The 22,087-nt window shown below is 39.6% G+C and overlaps 1 protein-coding gene across 2 annotated transcripts in view; it reads right to left on the reverse strand.

Annotated features, from left to right (window-relative positions):
• The window catches only part of Pir (pirin), a 71,387-nt gene that overhangs the window by 44,260 nt on the left and 5,040 nt on the right, over positions 1-22,087 (reverse strand). For both annotated transcript variants that reach the window (XM_042680472.1, XM_042680474.1), the window contains exons 3-5: positions 20,882-20,974; positions 7,319-7,402; positions 4,235-4,441 (exon numbers count right to left, since the gene is read on the reverse strand). In XM_042680472.1, coding sequence (XP_042536406.1) covers positions 4,235-4,441; positions 7,319-7,402; positions 20,882-20,974 — 384 coding nt within the window. The remainder of the gene's footprint in view (positions 1-4,234; positions 4,442-7,318; positions 7,403-20,881; positions 20,975-22,087) is intronic.

The raw sequence follows: 22,087 nt of genomic DNA on the forward strand, positions 1-22,087 counted from the left end.
GCTCCAGTTCCAGTTTTCTGGGGGTTAATTGGAGATGAGTCTCATGGGCTGGGAGCTGGTGGCTCAGGCCTCTCATCTTAACTCCTCAGGAGGCTGACATCTGAGAATCACAGTTCAAAGCTAGCCCAGTCTGGGAAGTCCATGGCACTCTTATCTCCCATAAACTCCTCAGAAAAAGGTTGAAGTGGTACTGTGGCTCAAGTGGCAGAGCACTAGCCTTGAGCACAAAGACTCTCAGGAACAGCATGCCCACCTAGAGTTGAAGCTCCAGGACTGGAAGGAGAAAAAAAAGTGTTTCATGGAATTTCTGGCCTGGACTGGCTTTGAATCATGATCCTCAAATCTTAGCCTCCTGAGTAACTAGAATTACAGGCATGAGCCACCATGTCAGATTATGCCACTGGTTTTTAGATATAATTATTAAATCTTCAAGTGGGGGTAAAAATTAACATGCCATTTTAAAATGAGTACAGAACATATTGACCAGTCACCCCTCCCTGATTCTCCCTCCTTCCATCTACATTTTTCCTTGTAATAGGTTTTTTTTAAAGTGCTATTTTGGAAAACTATTGTTTCAGAGCTTGGGAAAGAGAGAGCTCTTTAAGGAGGAGGCATATCATCAAGGGAACAAAGGAAGTCAGGAAGGCAGAAGAGAGAGCATGAGCTCCATTTAAAGTGCACAGGATAGAATCCCACAAGTCATGTTCCCCACAATATGGAGAAATAGATAGAATGAAAAAATGATCTGAGTCAATTACATGAGATGCTTAGCAATCTCCTTTGGAAACCGTGTTAAAAAAATGTAGTCATCATTCAATATATGAATACCTACTCTACCCAACAAGAAGATTCTTTTTTAATTAATTTACTTCATTGTTATTGTAGAGGTGATGTAGAGAGGGGTTACAATTGCATGAGTCAGGTAATGAGTACATTCCCTTTCGTACAGTGTCTTCTGTTCCCTCACTCTCTCCCAGTCCCTCCCTCCTGTCTCCACCCACGAGTTACAGAGTTCACTTCCATCAGTGTCCAGTGAGCTCCACTACTGCACTTTTTCACTCTTTTTTCCCTTGAGTTCTGTGTCCTCCCCCCCCCCGAAGATATACACGTGAATACACCGTATATAAGGTAAAGAAGACAGAACCATCAAAAATTAATAAAATAAAAAATAAAAAATTCTTTTGTTTCCATGTTTTGGAGTTCATTTCAGTATGTATACTATTTTATATAAATATGAAGAGGCACTTAGGCATTGCACCCCTGTGTTTGTCTCCTTTCAATCTCTGGGTATATCTAGAATCCTATATAATTTGTCATATTCCAAGGCATTTTACATCTAACTAAAAGGAAGATTCTTTATGCTATTTCTGTAGGCCACATGAACACTGCCTAAAGCTTTGGAAAGGAAAAAATAATGGCGCCCACTTATACAGGGCTTACTCTGAGCCAAGCACTGTTGCAAGTAGTTTACATATATTAATCAATGTAATCTGCCCAAATACTCTCCAAGTTAGGTCTCTGGAGTCATCTCCACTTTGCAGAATCAAAAACTGTGAAGCCTGGCTAGTGAAAGTGAGCTCTCCAAGATGAGTCAGTAGTAGAGCTGGCCTTGAACCCAGGCCATCTGGCTCCACATTGCCTTTCTCTGACCCCAATGGGGCTGAAGCCTCCTCAACCTTTGCTTCTGACATAATAGAATTTAGAGCAGTGGGAGGCAAGTAGAGGGATGATTTTTTGGGAAGGGGAAAGGAATTGTGTTCCAGAAAACTCGCAATAAATATAGCTGATTGGCTGACTGATAAGGATGGAATGGGGTTTGGAGAATTGCATACTCTCATGAAATAAACATGTGATCATGACCTTCTAATAGTGACAGCAACTATTTGAACTATCCCATTTTTCTCTTCTCCCCTTCCAGCCTTCACTTTTAGACTATGTTGTCCTGGAAGAATGTTACTTAAGGCTTTGCAAGGGCTAAATAAAATGCATAGACATAGGCAACCTGGAAAGTAGGGATACATCCATCTTTAGAAATACATTTTTTTTAATTGCTATGAGTAAAGCCTATAGCAACTTACACCAAAACCCCTCATTGTTTTTGTGGAAGAAGGAACTGAAGCCTAAAGATATCAAATAAGATTGGTCAAAAGCCACCACTTAACATCTTCTATACACGCCCAGATGAACTTCCTCAAGATGGATACATCTCTTTGTCTTGGAAGTCATGCCTATTTACAAAGAGTGGTCCCTAGACTACATTTCATAATGTAACTTAAAATGATCATCCTGATTTAAAAAAAAAAACAAAAACAAAAAAAACAAAAACAACCAGGGCTGGGAAGGTGGCTCAGTGGTAGAGCGCTTGCCTTGCATGCCTGAGGCCCTGAGTTCGATTCCTCAGCACCACATAAGCAAAAAGAAAAAAGCCGGAAGTGGTGCTGTGGCTCAAGTGGTAGAGCGCTAGCCTTGAGCTGAAGAGCTCAAGGACAGCGCCCAGGCCCAGGATTCAGGCGCCATGATTGACATAAAAAAAAGTCCTTTAAAATATCCTTCTGCCTATAAGTGGAATTGCTTAAGCCTTAAAAATGCCTTGTGTTTTCTAGAAATGGAAAGCGGTTGTAAACTCTAAAAGATTTGTGAGAGAGCTTGCTATGCTTATCTATGATTAAATCACTGGTCTGATTTCTTTTTTTTTTCTGCTGTAGTCAGAGAAATTCTTTTTCTAAATGAAATCTTATAGACAATTCCAATCTATACAACTGGATGAAGTCTGTGCTTTGATTGACAGGAGAACTTCTTGCCCTCTACCACCCACCTCTGTATTTCATACCCAGAAGACATGTCTCTAGAACCCTAAAGTCCTAGGAATGTAATGAAAAAAGCATTAGGTAAGGAGGGGCAGCTTGGCATCTGCATTAATTCGGTGTCCCTTACACCTCTTTGCCTGATAGCACAGCCAATGATGTCTTTTGGTCTTACACGGAAAGATTGGCATCATGGGATCTTAAAACTGTATTCTGCAGGCGGAAGGGGAGGAAACTTCACAAACAGCTGGAAAGGGCATGTTCAAGGCTTGACAAAATAAAAAAGGTCACACAAACACACAACAATGTCATTTCCAATTGAAAAAGCACTGTTGAGAGGTACACTACCATCAGACATGTTAAGAGGGAGTAAACTGACTTTTTTTCTTATTTCTGTGCATACTAGAAAGAAAGCAAAATAACACATACACACACCTATGTGTGGTAAAAAATTGTGGTAATAACGTAGGGTAAAGAAAAACTACTTAGCTGGGTACTTGTGGCTCACTCTTGGAATCCTAGCTACTCAGGAGGCTGAGATCCGAGGGTCATGGTTCAAAGATAGCCCAGTTAGAAAACTGTGAGATTCTTATCTCCAATGAACCACCAGAAAACTGGAGGTGGCGCTGTGGATGAAGTGGTAGAGTGCTAGCCTTGAGCCAAAGAATTGAGGCCCAGAGTTCAAGCCCCACAACTAACAAAAATAAACAAATAAATAAATATTTAAAAAAGAAAAAACTGCTTAATTCAAACCAATACTCATAACTAATCTTTTAACCATGCAATGAATTGAGAGGTCATTATACTTAGGAGTGTGCATTAAAAATAAAACTTTACTTGGCAGTATTTAAAGTAGTTTCAAGGGCTGGCAGTCCACTGGGAAAACAGCAAAGTAGCTACACATACTCATAAGTTTTCCTGCCTGCATTAGCCTCAAACTATGATCCTCCCATTCTCAGCTTCCAAGCAGCTAGGATCATAGGCATGAACTGCCAATACCCAGTGATCCAGTTAATATTTTTTAAAAGATACTTTTCTCTAATGTAGTTGTGTGCTTTCCTTACTAACTGGGGCATAAATATTTATGGAACAGAATTCATCTTTGTCTTGTGTTTGCTTCTTAAAGGTAGTGCAGTAGCAAGCAAGCAAACAAACTGTAAGTGAAAGAAATGAGGGCTAAATGAAGGCATATATATTAAGATACCCTAAAAACTGCTTTTCAAGCTGACTCTTTATAGAAGTATGATTTCTTCTAATTGTCCTATTTTGTGTAGCAAACAAATTCTAGCTTCTCTTAGGATGGCCTTACTCTGTGTCTATCCTTTAGACACAAAATATGATAAACTCAGTAAGAACTAACTAGGCAAATGGGACCAGCCTTACGTCCCAGCCCAATTCACTATTCACAGACACATGAGAGCATGACTTACCTTTATTCCCAGTGCTTCTCCAGAAATGACAGCAATTGTTACCCCATCCTTACTAGGTTTAGGGATTTCTTCACTCTTCAATTCCTGGTACTGAGGTGCCACCATCTTCTCTGAGCTTCTCAAATTAACCCACAGTTGTAAGCCATGGGCTGGCTCCTCTGAACAAGGCATTTCTGCATGGAGAATGCCCCGGCCTGCAGTCATCCACTAAAAACACCAAACCAACATGAAGAACAATGCAGCCTCGCCCCTACCAAGCCTGTGCTGGAACAATTACAACACCATCACTAAATAAGGCATCTTCTGGGCGTGTGCTCCTGTCAGACATTGTAAGAAATGGTAAACATCACTGACAATAACTGGGGCCCTTCCCAGTTTCCCAAATACTTCTTCATTTGGAATCAATGCATCACAACTGATATTCATACAAGTGCAGAACTCTTCTCTGTGATATTCCTGTCTCAGATGGAGCTCCAAGATGGGCAGTTGCAAGTAGATGGTATGTTGCAGGGTGCTCTTTAGAGATAGTATTGAAGTGAAAGAAAGCAGAACTGGGGAAGAAAGAAGCTAACTGATAATGTAGTTACAATATAGGCCTAAGTCAATCCAACAGGGAGCTTTAGAATTGGGATGAACTTCTCAGAATTTCCAGAGTTGAAGCAAGGTGGCTGAGTTTTTATATCCTGACATCAGCAAGATATTAACCACAGGCCACCCCTGAACCACACTTTGGGAAAAATTATTTTCTGACAAAGGGAGCAGTTCCCTATGGATGCAGCAGTGAGCCAGCACCATCCAGTTTGCCCAACAGCTGGAGCATACATGTGTGGATCTAAATACACATGTGGAAGCTCTCAGCATCCGCCACACTGTACCTGAATGACTTAGGCCTCTGGTTGCTTAATTCCAGTAATGAAGCCTTCTCAGCTTAGAGACATAGTTGCTGCCTTCACTGTTAAGACGAGCTTTCAAGTGTTTATCTTTTTTTTTTTTTTAAATTTTTGAGCATATTAGGGGCTAGCTCCAGATACTAACCTCCAAATCTGGGGATGAAGGGTCGGATATGGTAGACACATTTCCGACTTAGCTTGAGTTCGCCCACAGAAGATCCTCAAGTAAAGACCTATTGATGGTACTTTGTTTGGAATGGGATTCAGAAAGCAAAAGTGAGTGAGTGGGGAAAATGAGATAGGCAAGGAAGAAAGCCAAAGACTGCTGTGTTAATGAGCAGTTTACATCTGTGGACACCTGAGGTCTAGTCCCACTGGGAACCCTGGAGATACATTTGGAAATGATCGCACAGAAGAGAACGCATTTTTGATTCCAATTCAAAAAGTTCCCATAGAGATGTTAAATGCCGGGCACATCCAGGTGCTTAGTACTTGGGCTGGAGAAAGAGCATTGTCAGGGAGGGGAGCAGATCTGGAGATGGGGATCCTGTACGCACATGGAACCTGTCACCATCTGAACTCAGAAGTTGGCAAAGGGGCTAGGAAGCAAGCTATCCACATCATCTTCTAGCCTGCCCTTGTGGAGAGAAAACTTGCGAATGGAAAAATTGTACCATTGAGTTACTGGCATTCCATTGTGCTTGGTGCTGTGAAGGCTGCAAAGGATTCTATGATGGCACTGAAGGGACCAAGTCACCTTGCATGAGGTGATCTAAAGTTGAGACCCAGAGAGAGTAAGAACTGACTAGGAGAAGAGGAAAGGGGAAAGGATCCACCCAAAGGCTGCAGCAGCATGCGAAAAAGGAGTCAAGAACCTAAAAGAAAACTAGTACAGATTTTTAGAGGTTTCTTTCCTTCATGAAATATAAATCGATGGCTCATTTCATTCAATAAGGTTGATTAAACCTTCAAATGTCGAAGTCTGGGTCTATGGTTTTTCTGTCCTGTGTTCCTCAAACACATTCTGACATTTTAAAGCATTGTTTGGTTTCATTAACAGTTCATCACTCTGTATTGTCAATGTCTAGTTAACCTTGTAGATACAATACAGTTTGTGAATGCCTGTCTTAAAATGACCTATAAATTTAATTTGGGGGTGGTAGTAGGGTTATCTTTTCATCCTTACCATTTACGAATTCCGAAGTCATGGGTATCTTTTTATTTTTTTAAATCACTATCTCTTCATTTTAAAAATGATGTAAAAATAATAGTTACCTCAAAAACATCACATATAATGCTACAAAAACTGAACAATATTAAACCTTCATTGTCCTAATCAAATGTGAGTGAATTTTTGTTTGTTGTGTGTTTTGAAATAGGGTTTGTTATGCAGCCAGGACGGCCTCTAACTCAAAATCCTCCTGCCTCAGCCTCCTGGGTGCAAGATAATAAGTAGTTAATTAGCTTAAATGTAGCTGAGAGGGCTAGAAAGATTAAGACTGAAATAGTCCCTGAATTTGGCAATTGGGAAATCAAAAATGGTCATTACCTGGACAGTTTCAGGAAAGGTTTAGAGGAAGAGTGCTAGTTGAGTACCAGTGGCTCATGACTCTAATCCTAGTGACTCAGGAAGCTGAGATTTGAGGATGGAGGTTCAAAGCCAGCCTGGGCAGGAGAGACCACAAGATTCTTATCTCCAATTGACTACCAAAAAGCCAGATGTGGAGCTGTGACTCAAGTGGTAGAGCACTATCCTTGAGTACCCGGGAGGAACAGCACCAGGGTCAGCACTCAGACCCTGAGTTCAAGCCCCAGGACCAGCACACACACACACAAAAAAAAAAAAAAAAAAAAAAGAAAGAAGAAGAGAAGGAGGCATGCTAAGGGACTGAGTAGAAAAAAAAATAGAAAAAAAGAGGTGAGACAGTCATTTGTGATCATTGTTTTAAGAAAGATAGGAAAAAAATAGGTGGAAGCTAAGAAATGATAGAAATGTCATAGAAAGCAAGAAAGATAAGGAGTACACCTGGCCTGAACCAATTTCCAGGCTGAGTACAAAATTCCACAGAAAGGAGAAGTCGAAGATATAATATAGAGAGGGGGAAAGGGTGAATGCACTAGAAATGGATGGGGTCAAGCACACACACACCCAAAGACTATTAACTCATCAACCTTTCCCTGTCCAAGGCCATACCTGTAGGTCTCCTGGGTTCATTTTACCAACATGTCCACAGAAGTCTTCGTGGGCCATACTCCCTCCTTCCAGAAGGTAAGATACCTTTACAAAACAAACCAAAGAAAAAGTTGGCCCTTTGTCCATAGACTCAGATTATTTAGGATTTTTAAACTGAAGATTTATATGTATTTCTTCGAATTTGAGTATGACCTCTTTTCATGGTTTGTGACATATTTTCTTTCATTTCAGGTTGCTTTGCCAAAATAGGCAAAAGACAGAAACAGACATTTTTTTCCCGAAAAACAGACAAACAAATGACCAATGGTTGCAGGAATAAATGCTAACCTCACTAATCTCAGATAAATGCAAATCAAAACGACACTGTAGCTGAGTGCTGGCAGCTCACAGCTGTAATCCTAGCTACTTAGGAAACTGACATCTGAGGATCGCAGTTCAAAGCCAGCCCTAGCAGGAAAGTCCTGTAAAACTCATCTCCAATGAACCACCAGAAAACTGTGACTGGAGCTGTGGTTCAAAGTGGTAGAGTGCTAGCCTTGAGCAAAAGAGCTCAGAGACAGCCTTGAGGTCAAGCCCCATGACCGACCTCCCCCTCCCAACCCCCCCACCCCCCCCCTGCAAAAAAAAGTAATGTAATAATCCCCTCACTCTTGTTAGGATGAATCTTATCAAAAAGTCAAATACAACAAATATTTATGAGGACATAGAGGAAAAAGAATCCTTATACACCATGGTGGGAATGTAAATTAATATAGCCACCATGGAAATTAGTATGGAGTTTTCTCAAAAAAAAACAAACACCTAAAAGTCAACATACAACAGAGATACCTGTACACACATATTTTTTCTTTTTATCGGCTGTGGGGCCTGAACTCTGGGCCTGGGCGCTGTCCCTCAGCTCTTCAGCTCAAGGCTAGCGCTCTACCTCTTGAGCCACAGCGCCACTTCCGGCTTTTTCTGCTTATGTGGTTCTGAGGAATTGAACCCAGGGCCTCATGCGTGCAAGGCAAGCGCTCTACCACTGAGCCACCTTCCCAGCCTTCACACACATTTATAGATGTGCTAGTAACAAAAGCTACACTATGTCTTTTATTTGCCAGTCCTAGGGCTTGAACTCAGAACCTGGGTGCTGTTCCTGATCCTCATTGTGCTCAAGACTAGCACTCTACCATTTGAGATGCAGAACCATTTCTGGCTTTTTCTAAGTAGTCTATTGGAGATGACTCTTACGGATTTTCCTGCCTGGGCTGGCATCAAACATATCCCAGTCTCCTGAGTAGCTAGGATTATAGGCATGAGCCACCAGTACCTGGCTTAGATGTCTTTTTTTTTTAAAAGCAGTATATCGGAAGTGGCGCTGTAGCTCAAGTGGTAGAGCGCTCGCCTTGAGCTGAAGAGCTGAGGGACAGCGCCCAGGCCCAGAGTTCAAGCCCCACGACCGACAAAAAAAAAAAAAAAAGAAATTAAAAGCAGTATATCTTGCCATTGTTATGAGTATGAATAAAGCTAGAGGACACGTGTTAAATGAAATAATGCAACAACAAAAAGACAAATACAACTTGATGCTGGTGGCTCAAACTACTTAGGAAACTGAGGTCCATAGGATCATGATACAAAGCCAGAAGAGGCAGAAAATATTCTCAAGACTCCAAAGTAATCAGTAAAATGCTAGGCTGGAGGCATGTTGATGATATATGGCAGATGAATTCATAGAAATTAAAGTTAACTTTTCCAAATGTATGTCCATACTAAATCTAAAACTGAATGAAGTTTCATGCTGTCCAATCCACTTGACACTAGCCATATGAAGCTGCTCAACTTTTAATTACAATTAAATAGAAGTTAACTTCAGCTTCTCAGGTGCATCAACCACATTTTTTTATGTCAGTCTTGGGGTTTGAACTCATGGCCTGGGCACTGTCCCTGAGTGTTTTTTTTTTTTTTGCTCAAGGCTAACACTGTACCACTTGAGCCATAGCTCCACTTTTGAGTTTTGGTTGTTAATTGGAGATAAGAGTCTCACAGACTTTCCTGCCCACAGTAGCTTTAAACCACAATCCTTGAATCTCAGCCTCCTGAGAAGCCAGGATTATAGGCATGAGCGACACCAGTAGTCCCCAGCCACACATCAAGCATATTTAGGGGATTCAGTAGCCCCATGTAAATAATGACTACCATAATGGAGAGCACAGATTATAGAAAATTTTCTTTCTTTAGAGAAACTGCTTTTTGACAGTGTGGTCTGCATAAATGAAACTGAAAGTGGGCAGTTAGTGATGGTAGAAATGAGTAGAAAACTTTAAAATGCAGAGGAAAAATCCATCCTCTCAGAGAAAAAATCAAGTGACTCAACATTTAAGACTATTATGATTATCATAGAAGACAAGAATAAAAGAAACATCAAATCTGAGCCAGGCAGTGATGGCTTGCACCTGTAATCCTAGCTACTCAAGAGGCTGAGATCTGAGAATCGGGGTCTGAAGCCAGCCAGGGCAGGAAAGTGCACAAGATTCATTTCCAATTAACCACCAGAAAACTGGAAGTGGTAGAGTGGTAGCTCTGAACAAAAAACCTTAGGACAGCACCTAAGCCTTGAGTTGAAGCGCCAAGTCCGACAAAAAAAAAAAAAAAAAAAAAAAAAGGAAGAAAAGAAAGAAGAAAGAAATACCAAATCACAGAAAGTTTAATTACCTCATTGAGCTCATAAGCTTATTATGTGAAATATGTAATTTGCCACTAGAAGCTTAAAATGCTTGTGCATCAGGATAAGAACCTTTCTTTATTCAATCTATTCAGGTTTCTTTCAGTTTTGTATAAATTTGCAAAATTCATCTGTTACCTCTACAAGAATTATCAATCAGCCTAAACAGTTCTGAGAGGCATATACAAAACGATGTTTATCTCCAAACCACGTGTGGCTCTTCACCTTATGCTTAAGGGTGCCAATTTCTAATGTTTTCATTATTGCATGAATTTTTTGCATACTTCGGCTATCACAATGTTTTCTTTAAAGTTGAATGTGCCTATCTTTCTTAATCTTAAGAGCTTCTACTTCAGAATTTAATGCAACATTAAATGAGTGAACCAGAAAATACAATCTATGATTAAGATCCCAGCATCTATTATTAGGCAGCCAAGCTTAATTTTCACTAAAATACATTAAATTAAATGTAACATTTTAAATCAGTAATTATTTTAAAAGAATGTACAATGCTTTTTATCAGCTTCCTAAGCTAACAACTTTTTCAAATTCCCTAAATCACAACTGTCTAAACCATAAAAGAGTAAGATTTCTGTACCCTTTGTCTTGTACATCAGTCTATCAGATTTGGGGACAGGAGAGGAAGACAGAAAAGGTGTGGCCAGGGTGAACCAATTAAGCAGCGATATACACTAGACACTATGTTGGAAATGAACTATACAACTTGGGGTGAAGGGGGATTGGGAGAGAATGAAGGAGTGGATGACACTGTTCAAAAGGAAATGTACTCATTACCTGTCTTACATAACTGTAACCACTCTATATAGCACCTTTACGATAATTTTTTTAATTAAAAAGGAAAAAAAGTATGTCCCAGATATAAGAGAAAATATGAAGTTCTTAGCATATATATTAGATACTATTTTGCACCCATAATCATTTTCTCCTCTACAGAAGAATCCTTCAACTATATCCAGGCCAGATTGTACCTGCTTTTGCTTTATCCTGAAGTTGCTTTTTATGTTCCTCCCCCATTGTATAACCCCTGTTTTCACTGTATTTGATGTTAGTCTAATTTGGGGAGGGGAAGGGAAAAAAACAAAATGTTTAAATAGGGATATAGGCTGACCCATTGTAACAATGAGTTGTACAAGACACTGTTGAACAATGAACTTTACAACTTAGACCGGGGGGGGGGGGGGGGAGTGTAATTGTGGAAGGGAAGGAATGGTAGGGGAAAATCAAAGGAGGAGGCAACAATGCTTGATAAGAAATGTACTCATTATCTTGCCCATGTAATTGTAACCCCTCTGTATAGTATTTTTACAATAAAAAACTTATTAAAAAATTTAACAAATTAAAAAAAGTTAGAATTAGCCAAGTGTGGTGACCCAAGCCTGTAATTCAAGGTACTTGGGAGGCAGAGATTACAGACTCTCGATTAGAGGCCAATCTGAGCAAAAAGATTTTGTGAGACTCCATCTCAACCAATGGCTGGATGCAGTAGCATGTGCCTATTATCCCAACAACACAGAAAAGCACAAATAAAAGGACTGCAGTTTTGGCCAGCCCAAGAATAAAGCAACACTCTATCTCAAAAGCAATCAACACAAAAAGGCTAGTGAAGTGGCTCAAATGGTAGAGTGCTTGCTTAGCCAGTCCAAGGTCCTGAATTCAACCCCTAGTATTGGGGAAAAAATAGAACTAGTCTTTATATGAGAATTCAAAAGGTTATCTTATAACTAATTAAATGGCAATGTGTCTTATTTTTCTATGTATTAGTGTTTGGGGAAAATAATCATAATAATCAAATAATAATGATAAATAAACAAATAAACAATAACTAATCAATTCAAAGATATAAACCCTATTATAATAATGTCAAATAATTAGAAGATAGTTGCATCAATAATATCATCTTATAAAATTGCTGAACAAATATTCATCAAGGTCCTACAATGTCCTAAGTACCACACTTGGTGATTAAAAATAAAAAAGTCTTTATAGCCGGGCGCTGGTAACTCACGCCTATAGTCTTAGCTACTCAGGAGGCTGAGATCTGAGGATCATGGTTCAAAGCCAGCCAGGGCAGCAAAGTCCGTGAGACTCTTATCTCCAATAAACCACCAGAAAACTGGAGTGGCGCTGTGGTTCAAGCGGTAGCGCACTTGCCTTGAGCTGAAGAGCTGAGTGACAGTGATCAAGCCCAGAGTTCAAGCCCCATGACTGACAAAAAAAAAAGTCTTCATAAAGCTTATAATCTCTTGGGAAAGACAGGTAGTAAAAAAGAAGTAATTTTATTGAGGGTAGTTATGGTCAGAATAGAAATAAAGCACTTAGGATCCAATACAAAGCTTAAAACTTTAAAGGGGCACATAGAAAGTGTAATTTAAAAAAAATAGCCACACTATAATGAGCAGTGTCTAGAATCGCTTTCCTGCTCCTGCTACACATGGATTTTTAATTAAAATAATTATGTAAGAAAGGCAATTTCCAATCTGTCGGGACTGAGTTCCCCTTTGGGTTTTCAAAGGAGTCCATTCCAAATTATATGCATTTCCATCTCTGAATATTTTCAATTATCCAAGTCTAAGGGCTTTCAAGTTGCTAGTCATCAAAAACATGTCAGGCAACTTAAGAAATACAAGGTGACAAGCATGCCTCATTTAAATAAAAAAAAATAAGTGGAAATCAAAGAAGGTTTTCTCTCAAATCTGATTTTATAGAGAAATTTCAAACTGTTCCCAGAGATCAAGAAGACAGCCCCCCCTTTTGCTATACTTTCCCAGTGTGGACCTCCTTTTTCCCTCCTAGTAATAGAAAAGTAAACATCATTTCTCCCATCCTAAACATTATAAAATCTCAATTAGAGAAGTCTGGTCAATGAAGTTGTACTGAGTGCATAATTCCTACCTTTTATTAATCAAAGTAGAAGTCTCAGGACCCAAGGGAACCACTGACACTATAATCGTTTATTTTATTTATATTTTTACTAAGTGCTGTAAATGCTAGACTGAGAGCTTGTGTATGAATTCATGTCTGTGGAAGATCTTTCAAAAAGCACTCAACACAGTAAGTACTGCTGAGAGTTGACACAATCCAGATGATTTTTTTAGGGCATTGCATAATCTCAAACACCTGGAGAATTGCCATGGGTGGTTGATGAATTGTGAGTGTTATGTTTATGCTCAAGAGTCTTGTGTATCTAATTAAGGAAGAAATTTGTAATCCAAACCAGGTGTTTTCTCAAGACACTTCAATCTACTTTTTGGTTCTGCTTTCTTCTTTCCTCTTCTGGTCCTCTCTATCAGTCTTTACTAAATATTTTTGCTTCCTTGTCAGTTCATATTTCCATGTGTGCTGTTGTTTGGAGGGAGAAAGACGTAAACTCACAGCAGTAATGAGAGAAAAGTGTCACTTGCTATGTGAAATTTAGGTCGGTTGTCCCTCAAGGAACTAGAAATTAATCTTGAAAACTAACAACAAAAGAGAAAATATAGTTTGGTGTCTTCCTTTAGTCTGGGTGTTCAGAAAGAAGAGTATGGAGGACCGCATCCAATGTTTGGTAATAAGATACACTTGTCCTTTAAAGAAAAACATTTATATTATAGGGGAAACTATGTTTGCCTTTAATTGCCTAAAATGGTGACCTTTTTTCCCCCTATTGGTAGCTGAGTAGAAAAAAAAAATAGAAAAACAAAACAGAAACATGAGTTGAGCTCATGGATGATGAGAGATGCCAGAAAGGAACATATTGCATAATGGAAGCTGTAACAGGTCCTCAAGGACCCGTTATTTTACCAAAACATTTTAATGACTTAAGCAATCACTTAGGAACCTGAAAATCACTCCACTAAATTGAATTGTTCGATCCTAACCCCACATAGGCACCTTCACAAGTACCACAAGGTAGCTTAAAAAAAAAAAAGTACACAGAGCAGAGAGCCCTTATGCCTGTAATCCTAGCTACTCAGGAGGCTGAGATCTGAGGATTGTGGTTCAAAGCCAGCCTGGGCAGGAAAGTCCATGGGACTCTTATCTCCAATGAACCACCAGAAAACAGGAAGTGGCTCTGTGGCTCAAGTGGTAGGGTGCTAGCCTTGAGCTGAAGAGCTGAGGGACAGCACCCAGACCCAGAGTTCAAGCCCCATGACCTACCTAAAAGGTACACAGGTCAGGTGTTCAGCCAATGGACAAGTCCAAGTGCATTATTCTCTATCTTCCTACTCTGGGTTCTTCTTTCTAGCTTTCTCAACATGGCACACTAAATTATACAATAATTTGGTTATTGATTTATTGACTATCATATGTAAGATCATATATGACCTCTGAAGGCACGGAATTTTTGGCTCATATGCCAAATGATCAGCACACAAGAGGCACTGGAGATTTGTTGAATGAATGGATGAAAAAAATAAGTCTTATATTCGCATAACCTGTCAGCATTTGCAAAGCATCTGATCCTGAATATATGGCATTCTATTATTGATGGTGACATTATGACCCGATATGATTAAGATTACATTCTAAATAATAGCAGAGCAAGGACCTAAATCAATATTTTCTGTCTGTGAGAATAAAACTATTTTCAGCCAGTGCCAATGGCTCATGCCTGTAATCCTAGCTACTTAGGAGGCTGAGATCGGGGGATCACGTTTGAAGCCAGCCTGAGCAGGAAAAGTCCGTGAGATTTATCTTAAATAAACTACTCACAAAAAGCCAGAAGTGGCACTGTAGCTCAAGTGGTAGAGTGATAACTGATCACAAAGAGGCCCAGGGACAGCGACCAGGCCCTGAATTCAAGGCCCAGGACCAGCAAAAACAAAACAAAACAAAACAAAAAAAGGAAGTTTCTCATCCTCCCATGTTGCCTCACAAATGTTGATACCACACAGCACAGAGGCTGCCTCGGAAGAGGAGAAATCTCACAGAAGTTACAAAGGCCTTGACTGGAGGGGTTTCACAGAGATAACCAAAAGATTTGGCCAATGTCTACAGCTTTGGCTGGATTGATTATCTCACACAAATAAAACCCTAGTGTTGCTGGATACGAAGCTGAAAAGAGACCTCATAATTTCTGAAAGAAATAGATACACTGAGGAGACCCAGAGCCACAGGCTCCTGAAATGAAGTGCTCATGGGGGCCCTTCATTGGCATAAATATTGAAGAGTGAATTCTATACACTAACATCTAGCTACCATGAAAAGAACAACAGACTTATTTTGCTTTCATATTTTTCTGTTGTTCCAGTTCTCCAAAGTCTCCAAAATTTACCCGGTTCCCTTTCATTCTGATCAACAGTTCTGACATACATACACAAGCTTCAGTGACAACTGTATTCACAAACCGGACTACTCAGACAGACTGAGTTACAAACACCCTGAGAACCTTCCAATGGGCTTTTAGAACCCTAGGGTTTAGCATGATCTTCCCAGATCTGAATTCAACCTTTAGGAGAATCTTTTCTTAAACAAGTTACTGCTGGTTCTTCTGGCTTAACTGGCACCACCCACTCCCTGTGAAACTGGAAAAAGTGCTCCTTTCCATCCTTTTATCCTCCATGTTATAGTGAAGAGGCTTCAAAGGAATGATGTACCAATATCTATGATGACACAAATTTCCCACATACAATACTGTTGTGTGCACTCAGTGGAGAAAATAGGTAGATAGAATGATTGTTGCTTAAGAGAGCCCTCTGCTGACCCAAAGGTTGTGTGCTGTTTTTTCTGCAATCTGGCTTCATCCAACCAGGTATATGCTATGTGAATAGATCCACTGGTAAATCCATTTTTTTCTAGAATTTGCACAATATCTGTACTTATGGACTTCCTGAGGAGTAGATTGTGATCTAGTCATCAAGAGATTAGCTACCATGGGGCTGGGAAGGTGGCTCATGCATGATACCCTGGGTTCCATTCCTCAGCACCACAGAAGCAGAAAAAGCCACAAGTGGCACTGTGGCCCAAGTGGTAGAGTGCTAGCCTTGCGCAAAAGAAGCTCAGGGACAGTGCCCAGGCCCAGAGTTCAGGTCCTAAGACTGACAAAAAAAAGGAATGGAAAGGAAAGGAAAGGAAAGGAAAGGAAAGGAAAGGAATAGGCACACTGAATTGAATCAAACTACTTGTTTCAGCTTTGACCTAACCTTGATGCACAGGAAGCTAAAAGCAGCAGGCTGGGTAGGAGATGGGAGGTCTGAATTGGGTCAAACATTTGAGGTGTGAATCACTAGGGCCATTCCCTTCCTCTCCAGGACATTGTTCAGGCAGTGCCTGCAAATGCTGCTGGCTACCAACCAGTAATTGTGAGTGTGGCTTTTCTGCTTGGCACACCCTTGGAAACAACATCGTTTTTGTTCTGCTGATGAAAACTAAACAACCTGCTGAGGCTTGTAGAGAAAACTTGGAAACTTCCTTCTCAACCTGACTAAGAACCCACTGGACGAGACCATCATGAGCTGCGTCTGTGAAGGATGGGTTGAACCCTAACAGCTCTTTAGGTAAACCATTTTGGCTGGCCAACAATATAGGGCTCTTAGTGTTAGAACTTGGAAAACCTAGATGCTATCATTTAACAGTGATGTTGACAGGCACACACACACACACACACACACACACACACACACAAAACCCTTGATCATATAAGAGAAATAAACTAAAACTGTAATAGTTTTATTTTTCACTTGTAAAGAGCAATGATTTAATGTTACATAAATATTGATGAAGTTGAAGAAAAACAGGTACCTGTATACATCACTGTGATGTCAACTGATACAATCGTCATAGCAGATGCATAATAATGCCATTAAAAATGAGCTATTTGAACAACACTGGGGAAATGCTAACCGTATAATAATCAAGTTCAAAAGGGTGTCCCATTTGTTAGGAAATGGAAAGACTTGGAAAAAATTATATTAAGTGAAGTAAGCCAGGCCCAAAGAAACATAGGTCCCATGGTTTCCCTTATTTGCAATAACTAGTATATGTCTGAGTCAAGCAGAAAAAGTCAGATAAGTTGATGTTAGGGAAATGAACCCTAAGATATTTATTCAAATGTTTTTTTTTCTTTCATGTGATTGTTTCTAACACATTTATAAGATTATTTCTTTGTTGCTTTGGATGTCCCTCCCCCACGGTATAACCCCTGCTTTCACTGTATTTGATGTTGGTATAATTTGTGGAGGGGAAGGGAAAAAACAAATGGTTTAAATAGGGATACAGGTGGACCCATTGCAACAATGAGATGTACAAGTCGTTATATCGAAAATGAGCTTTACAACTTTGGTGGTGGGGGGGATGGGTTGGGGGAGGAGGATGGGATGGGAAGGGAAAACAAAGGAGGAGGCTACAATGCTTGATAAGAAATGTACTAATTATCTTGCCCATGTAATTGTAACCCCTCTGTACAGCATTTTCACAATAAAAAAGGGTGCAAAATACCAGAAAAAGTACTAGAAGAAAATACATCTACTATAATGGCTACTCCTGGATAGCAAACTAGCATAATCTTACTAATTTTGCTCTTTATACTAGTCTACATGTTGAAAATTTAGAAGCCTGTATACATCAGGTAATGCTTCAGAGAATAGATATTAAGGGCCTACAAGTGATCTTGGTTCTAAACTGCAGAGTTTTAAGGTGTACATTTAGAACAAATTGCAAAAAGAGAGAATTGACTCCTGGCTTACCTGTACTGCTGGAGAAAACTGTTATTTCTTGTAATTTGAGATAGTTATCCTCTACAAAATTGCCATATAACTAAATTAACAAACAGTGAACCACTGATTCCAAAGGACAAATATGATTTGGCTCCTTGCAGCCTCTGGTCATCATAATTTTGTCAATCAGCCAACATATGACTCTTTTTTCTGTGTGTTTCTGTTTAAAGACACCTTAAATTATGGGAGAATGAGGGAAGGGGTGACATCACAAAGTGATGAGCTGAATTGAAACCCCTCTGTTCAACTACTTAAAGATTTAAAAAAAAATAAAGAAAATGGTATATTGTTAATTAATTACCACTGAACTCTGAACCAGTAGCAGTACAACCGGTACCTGAAGGCTGCCATATATACTTTCTCTGTGGAAAAGGCACATTCATAACCTTTTTGGGCTAAGAAATACCAAACAGAACTGCCGTACTATGTTTGGGAACCATTTAAAATAGTGAAATTACCACCAAAAAGCATAATAATGTAAGAAACATGGCACTAAGACTGTGAAAATGACACGTGCTTACATTAAAAGAGTTGAAGCAAGAAAGCAGAGCCTCACCTCATTTAGCTTTGGCTGGAAACATATACATCAGGCAACTCAAAATTTTTACCACTCTGTTCATATCCATGAGTTACCACAAAAACTCCACATATATATATATATATATATATATATATATATATTTTTTTTTTTTTTTTTGGTCCGGGTCGTGGGGCCTGAACTCTGGGCCTGGGCACTGTCCCTCAGCTCTTCAGCTCAAGGCTAGCACTCTACCACTTGAGCCATAGCGCCACTGCCGGCTTTTTTTTCTGCTTATGTGGTGCTGAGGAATCAAACCCAGGGCCTCATGCGTGCAAGGCAAGCACTCTACCACTGAACCAACTTCCCAGCCCTCCACCAATATTGATTTGAGGAATGCCAATACATTTTTCAAGTAAGCAAATTCATGAAGAGAATCAACTGTATTTACAGCTACAATTTTTTGGAAAATCCCTCATCAAAAAGAAATGGCCAGCTGGATGCTAGTGGCTCCTGTCTGTAATGCTAGCTAAGCAGGAGGCTGAGATTTGAGGACTGTGGTTCGAAGCCAGCCTGGGCAGCCAAGTCAATGAGACTCTTCTCTCCAATTAATCACAGAAAATCCCAGAAGTGGCGCTGTGGCTCAAGTGGTAGGGTGCTAGCCTTGAGCAAAAAGAGCTCAGCGACAGTGCCCAGGCCCAGGCCCAGAGCTCAAGCCCCAGGCCACACTGAAAAATAAATAAATAAATAAAAGAAATGCCAAGATATCAATATTCTGCAACTGAACTCCACAGAGTTAAAGTTGAGACCCTTAAACTTGACAAAACAATCCCCCTAGACAGCAGTTTGCAAAACAGAAATGAAAGCAGTATGTGTCAGCATTCCTTTTATTTAATATATTCATTGACATGAACAAGAAAACATGTCTATTATCCAATTACTTTCAGCCAGTAGTTGCTGAGTAGCCACACATGGGAAACATGATGTCAGATGAAGCAATTTGTAGTTTTCTTGAGTGTAGTGAGGGGAAGTTGAGGCAATTCCTAAGTCTAATGCAAGACAGATGGTCAAGTTAACACAAAGGTATTATGTATGGGAGACTGATAAAAAAATAATATACTGTTATGGGAAGCAGATGAAAGGAACAAAAGTATCCTTTGGAGATTACTTGGAAATTACTTGGAGATTATTTGGAAAAGTTGATGGAGATAATGCTACCCAAAAATATCTTCAAGGATTAATAAGATAGCATGTGGAGCTATGGAAAGACTTGCTCTGGGAAGAGGGTCCAAATTCAGCATAACTATACAGGAGGTATACTTATAAGAAGCATTGCTCCCGTAGTGCTGAGTAAGACACAGTGGCTCCAATATGGAAGCAGAGAAGAGGACTGGAGGGCAAATAGCTAGATGAGGAAGAAAGATTACCTGTTTCTAGAAGCTTCTTGGTTTAGTCTGCCTTTACATTATGGTAATTAACTCCTTTCCTGTGTATCTTTCATCTCCTTAACTAGACTACGTGATGGGACAGGCCTCATACTTCTCCAGTCTCACCTCTTCTGCCTTCCATCAATAGTCCCCAACACAAAACAACACCCTACCACATAAAATCTGCCCCTACACCAATGCTGGCATGTTTCAAGCTTTGAGTAAATACTTACTCATTCTCAAATTGGCTTTACAAACACCCTCAACATTTAACAAGTCCTGGTTTGTTTACTAAGAATGCAAAGCTGTTCTCATTAAATTTGTATCAGAAAGCAACCATTCCTGAGCTTTCCCAGAATCTAGACATGAACGGTGGAAACTACTGGAAGTGTCACAATATAATATTCCACATTTGAATTTCTGTGTCTACTGAAAAGAAAAATTAGTGTCCAACAGAATTTCCCATTTTGTAATTAAACTTGTAAATACATAAGTATGTCCTCAGTTTTAGGTTATGTTATATTTTGGCCCCTTGATTCTATGATTTATTAGAACTCAGCATAAATGCTCTTTGAGTGCTTAAGATTGTTTTAGGGGGTTCATATCATTACATTATATAAGGTTAAGTTTTTCTAAACATTCTTGCATACAAAAGATTTTCTATATACAATTATGTAATCATACTTTAGTTTCTTTTATCTCTGATAAACTATCTTAATTATAAATTATTTCAAAAAGCCAGGTCTTGCTCTTTTAATTGCTCAAATTAGAGTGACACCAGTGGCACAAATTAAGAGCTATTGAAAACAGTTAATATTTTAATTTGAGCATATTTCATATCAAATAGACGGTAGAGACTTTTAACTAGAAATTTATAAATTACTGTTAGTTTATTAGCTAATGCTTTCAAAATTGAATTTTCTATTAGAAAAAGAAGCAGGGTGGGGAAGGTGGCTCAGTGGTAGAGTGCTTGCCTTGCATGCATGAGGCCCTGGGTTCGATTCCTCAGCACCACATAAGCAGAAAAAGCTGGAAGTGACACTGTGGCTCAAGTGGTAGAGCGCTAGCCTTGAGCTGAAGAGCTGAGGAACAGCACCCAGACCCAAAGTTCAGACCCAGAGTTCAGGTCCCACAGCCAACAACAACAACAAAAAGAAGCAAGTGTTAAAACACACACGTTCACAATGAAATCATTATACTTACTGTTTCAAAACCTCTATGTGGGTGATCAGGAAATCCACCTGGTCTCCCGCCTTTAAATTCATCAAACAGTAAAAATGGGTCCAGATTTTTTAACTGAAATAATAAAATTTAACAGATTAGACAAGTCTTTTTGAAAGCCATATCACCAGTGGCTATGTATATAAACAGACCTAGGAAAAGTCACTGAGAACTCCATAGCCAATGAGAAATCTTTTGCAATAAAAATTGCTTTCAGGCCGGGTACCAGTAGCTCATACCTGTAATCCTTGCTACTCAGTAGTCTGAGATCTGATTGTGATTTAAAGCCAGCCTGGGCAAAAATGTCTGGGAGACTCTTATCTCCGACTGACTACCAAAAAAGTAGGGAGTGGAGCTGTGTGGTGGCTCAAGTAGTAGAGTGCTATACTTAAACCAAAAAGCTCAGCAACAGCACCCAGAGGCCCTGAGTTCAAGCATCAAGAAAGACACCAAAAAATTGCTTTCAGGCAGAACCCCTCATAACACACACACACATACACACACAGACGCACACACACACACATACACACACAGATTGACCAATTATGTCAGCAAGTTGATATTTAATGAGAACTGCTTCATAATCATCTAAAATACAAATAATCGGGTATGAACAAGATCAATTTGTATCATAACCAGACTAGGGATATCAAGTGGGAAGAAGCTGAAAAAAAAAATCAATTACCACAATGTAATCATAAATGCTCTACTTTTCAAATGGTGGTCTATGGAACCTAAAGTAATCCAGTGTATATAGAAGGTACCCTCCAGACATTCGGAATGGTCCTTTGTTATATTCCTTAGCCTTTCTTGTAAAGCTAGGTAGAGTCATATTTCTACAATGTGGAAATTACAGGGTGGGACGGTTAGGGAAATACCTTATAAGAGGAGAATGGCCAGCTGGTGTTTGTCTTTTTACTTTTCTCTTCTTCCTCCTTTCTGTGCCAGAAGGGAAATGGTTACTACTGTTCTACTAGTTGTCTTGGACCTAAGATAAAATGAGCTCAGGTCTCTGATAAAAGGCAAGCTTTCAGGTTCCCCCTAGACTGCCTATTTTGGGCTTCACCTAAAAAGAAACATACGTTTATGTATAGTATCCAATGGTTTTGGAAGATGCTCTCTGCTACATATAGTTGAACTGAATCATAACTAACACAGGGGGGTAATTATGCCTATAGTACCAGCCAA

The sequence above is a fragment of the Dipodomys spectabilis genome, unplaced genomic scaffold, assembly GCF_019054845.1.
Source record: "Dipodomys spectabilis isolate Male_0828 unplaced genomic scaffold, ASM1905484v1 ptg000061l, whole genome shotgun sequence".
Taxonomy (NCBI): domain Eukaryota; kingdom Metazoa; phylum Chordata; class Mammalia; order Rodentia; family Heteromyidae; genus Dipodomys; species Dipodomys spectabilis.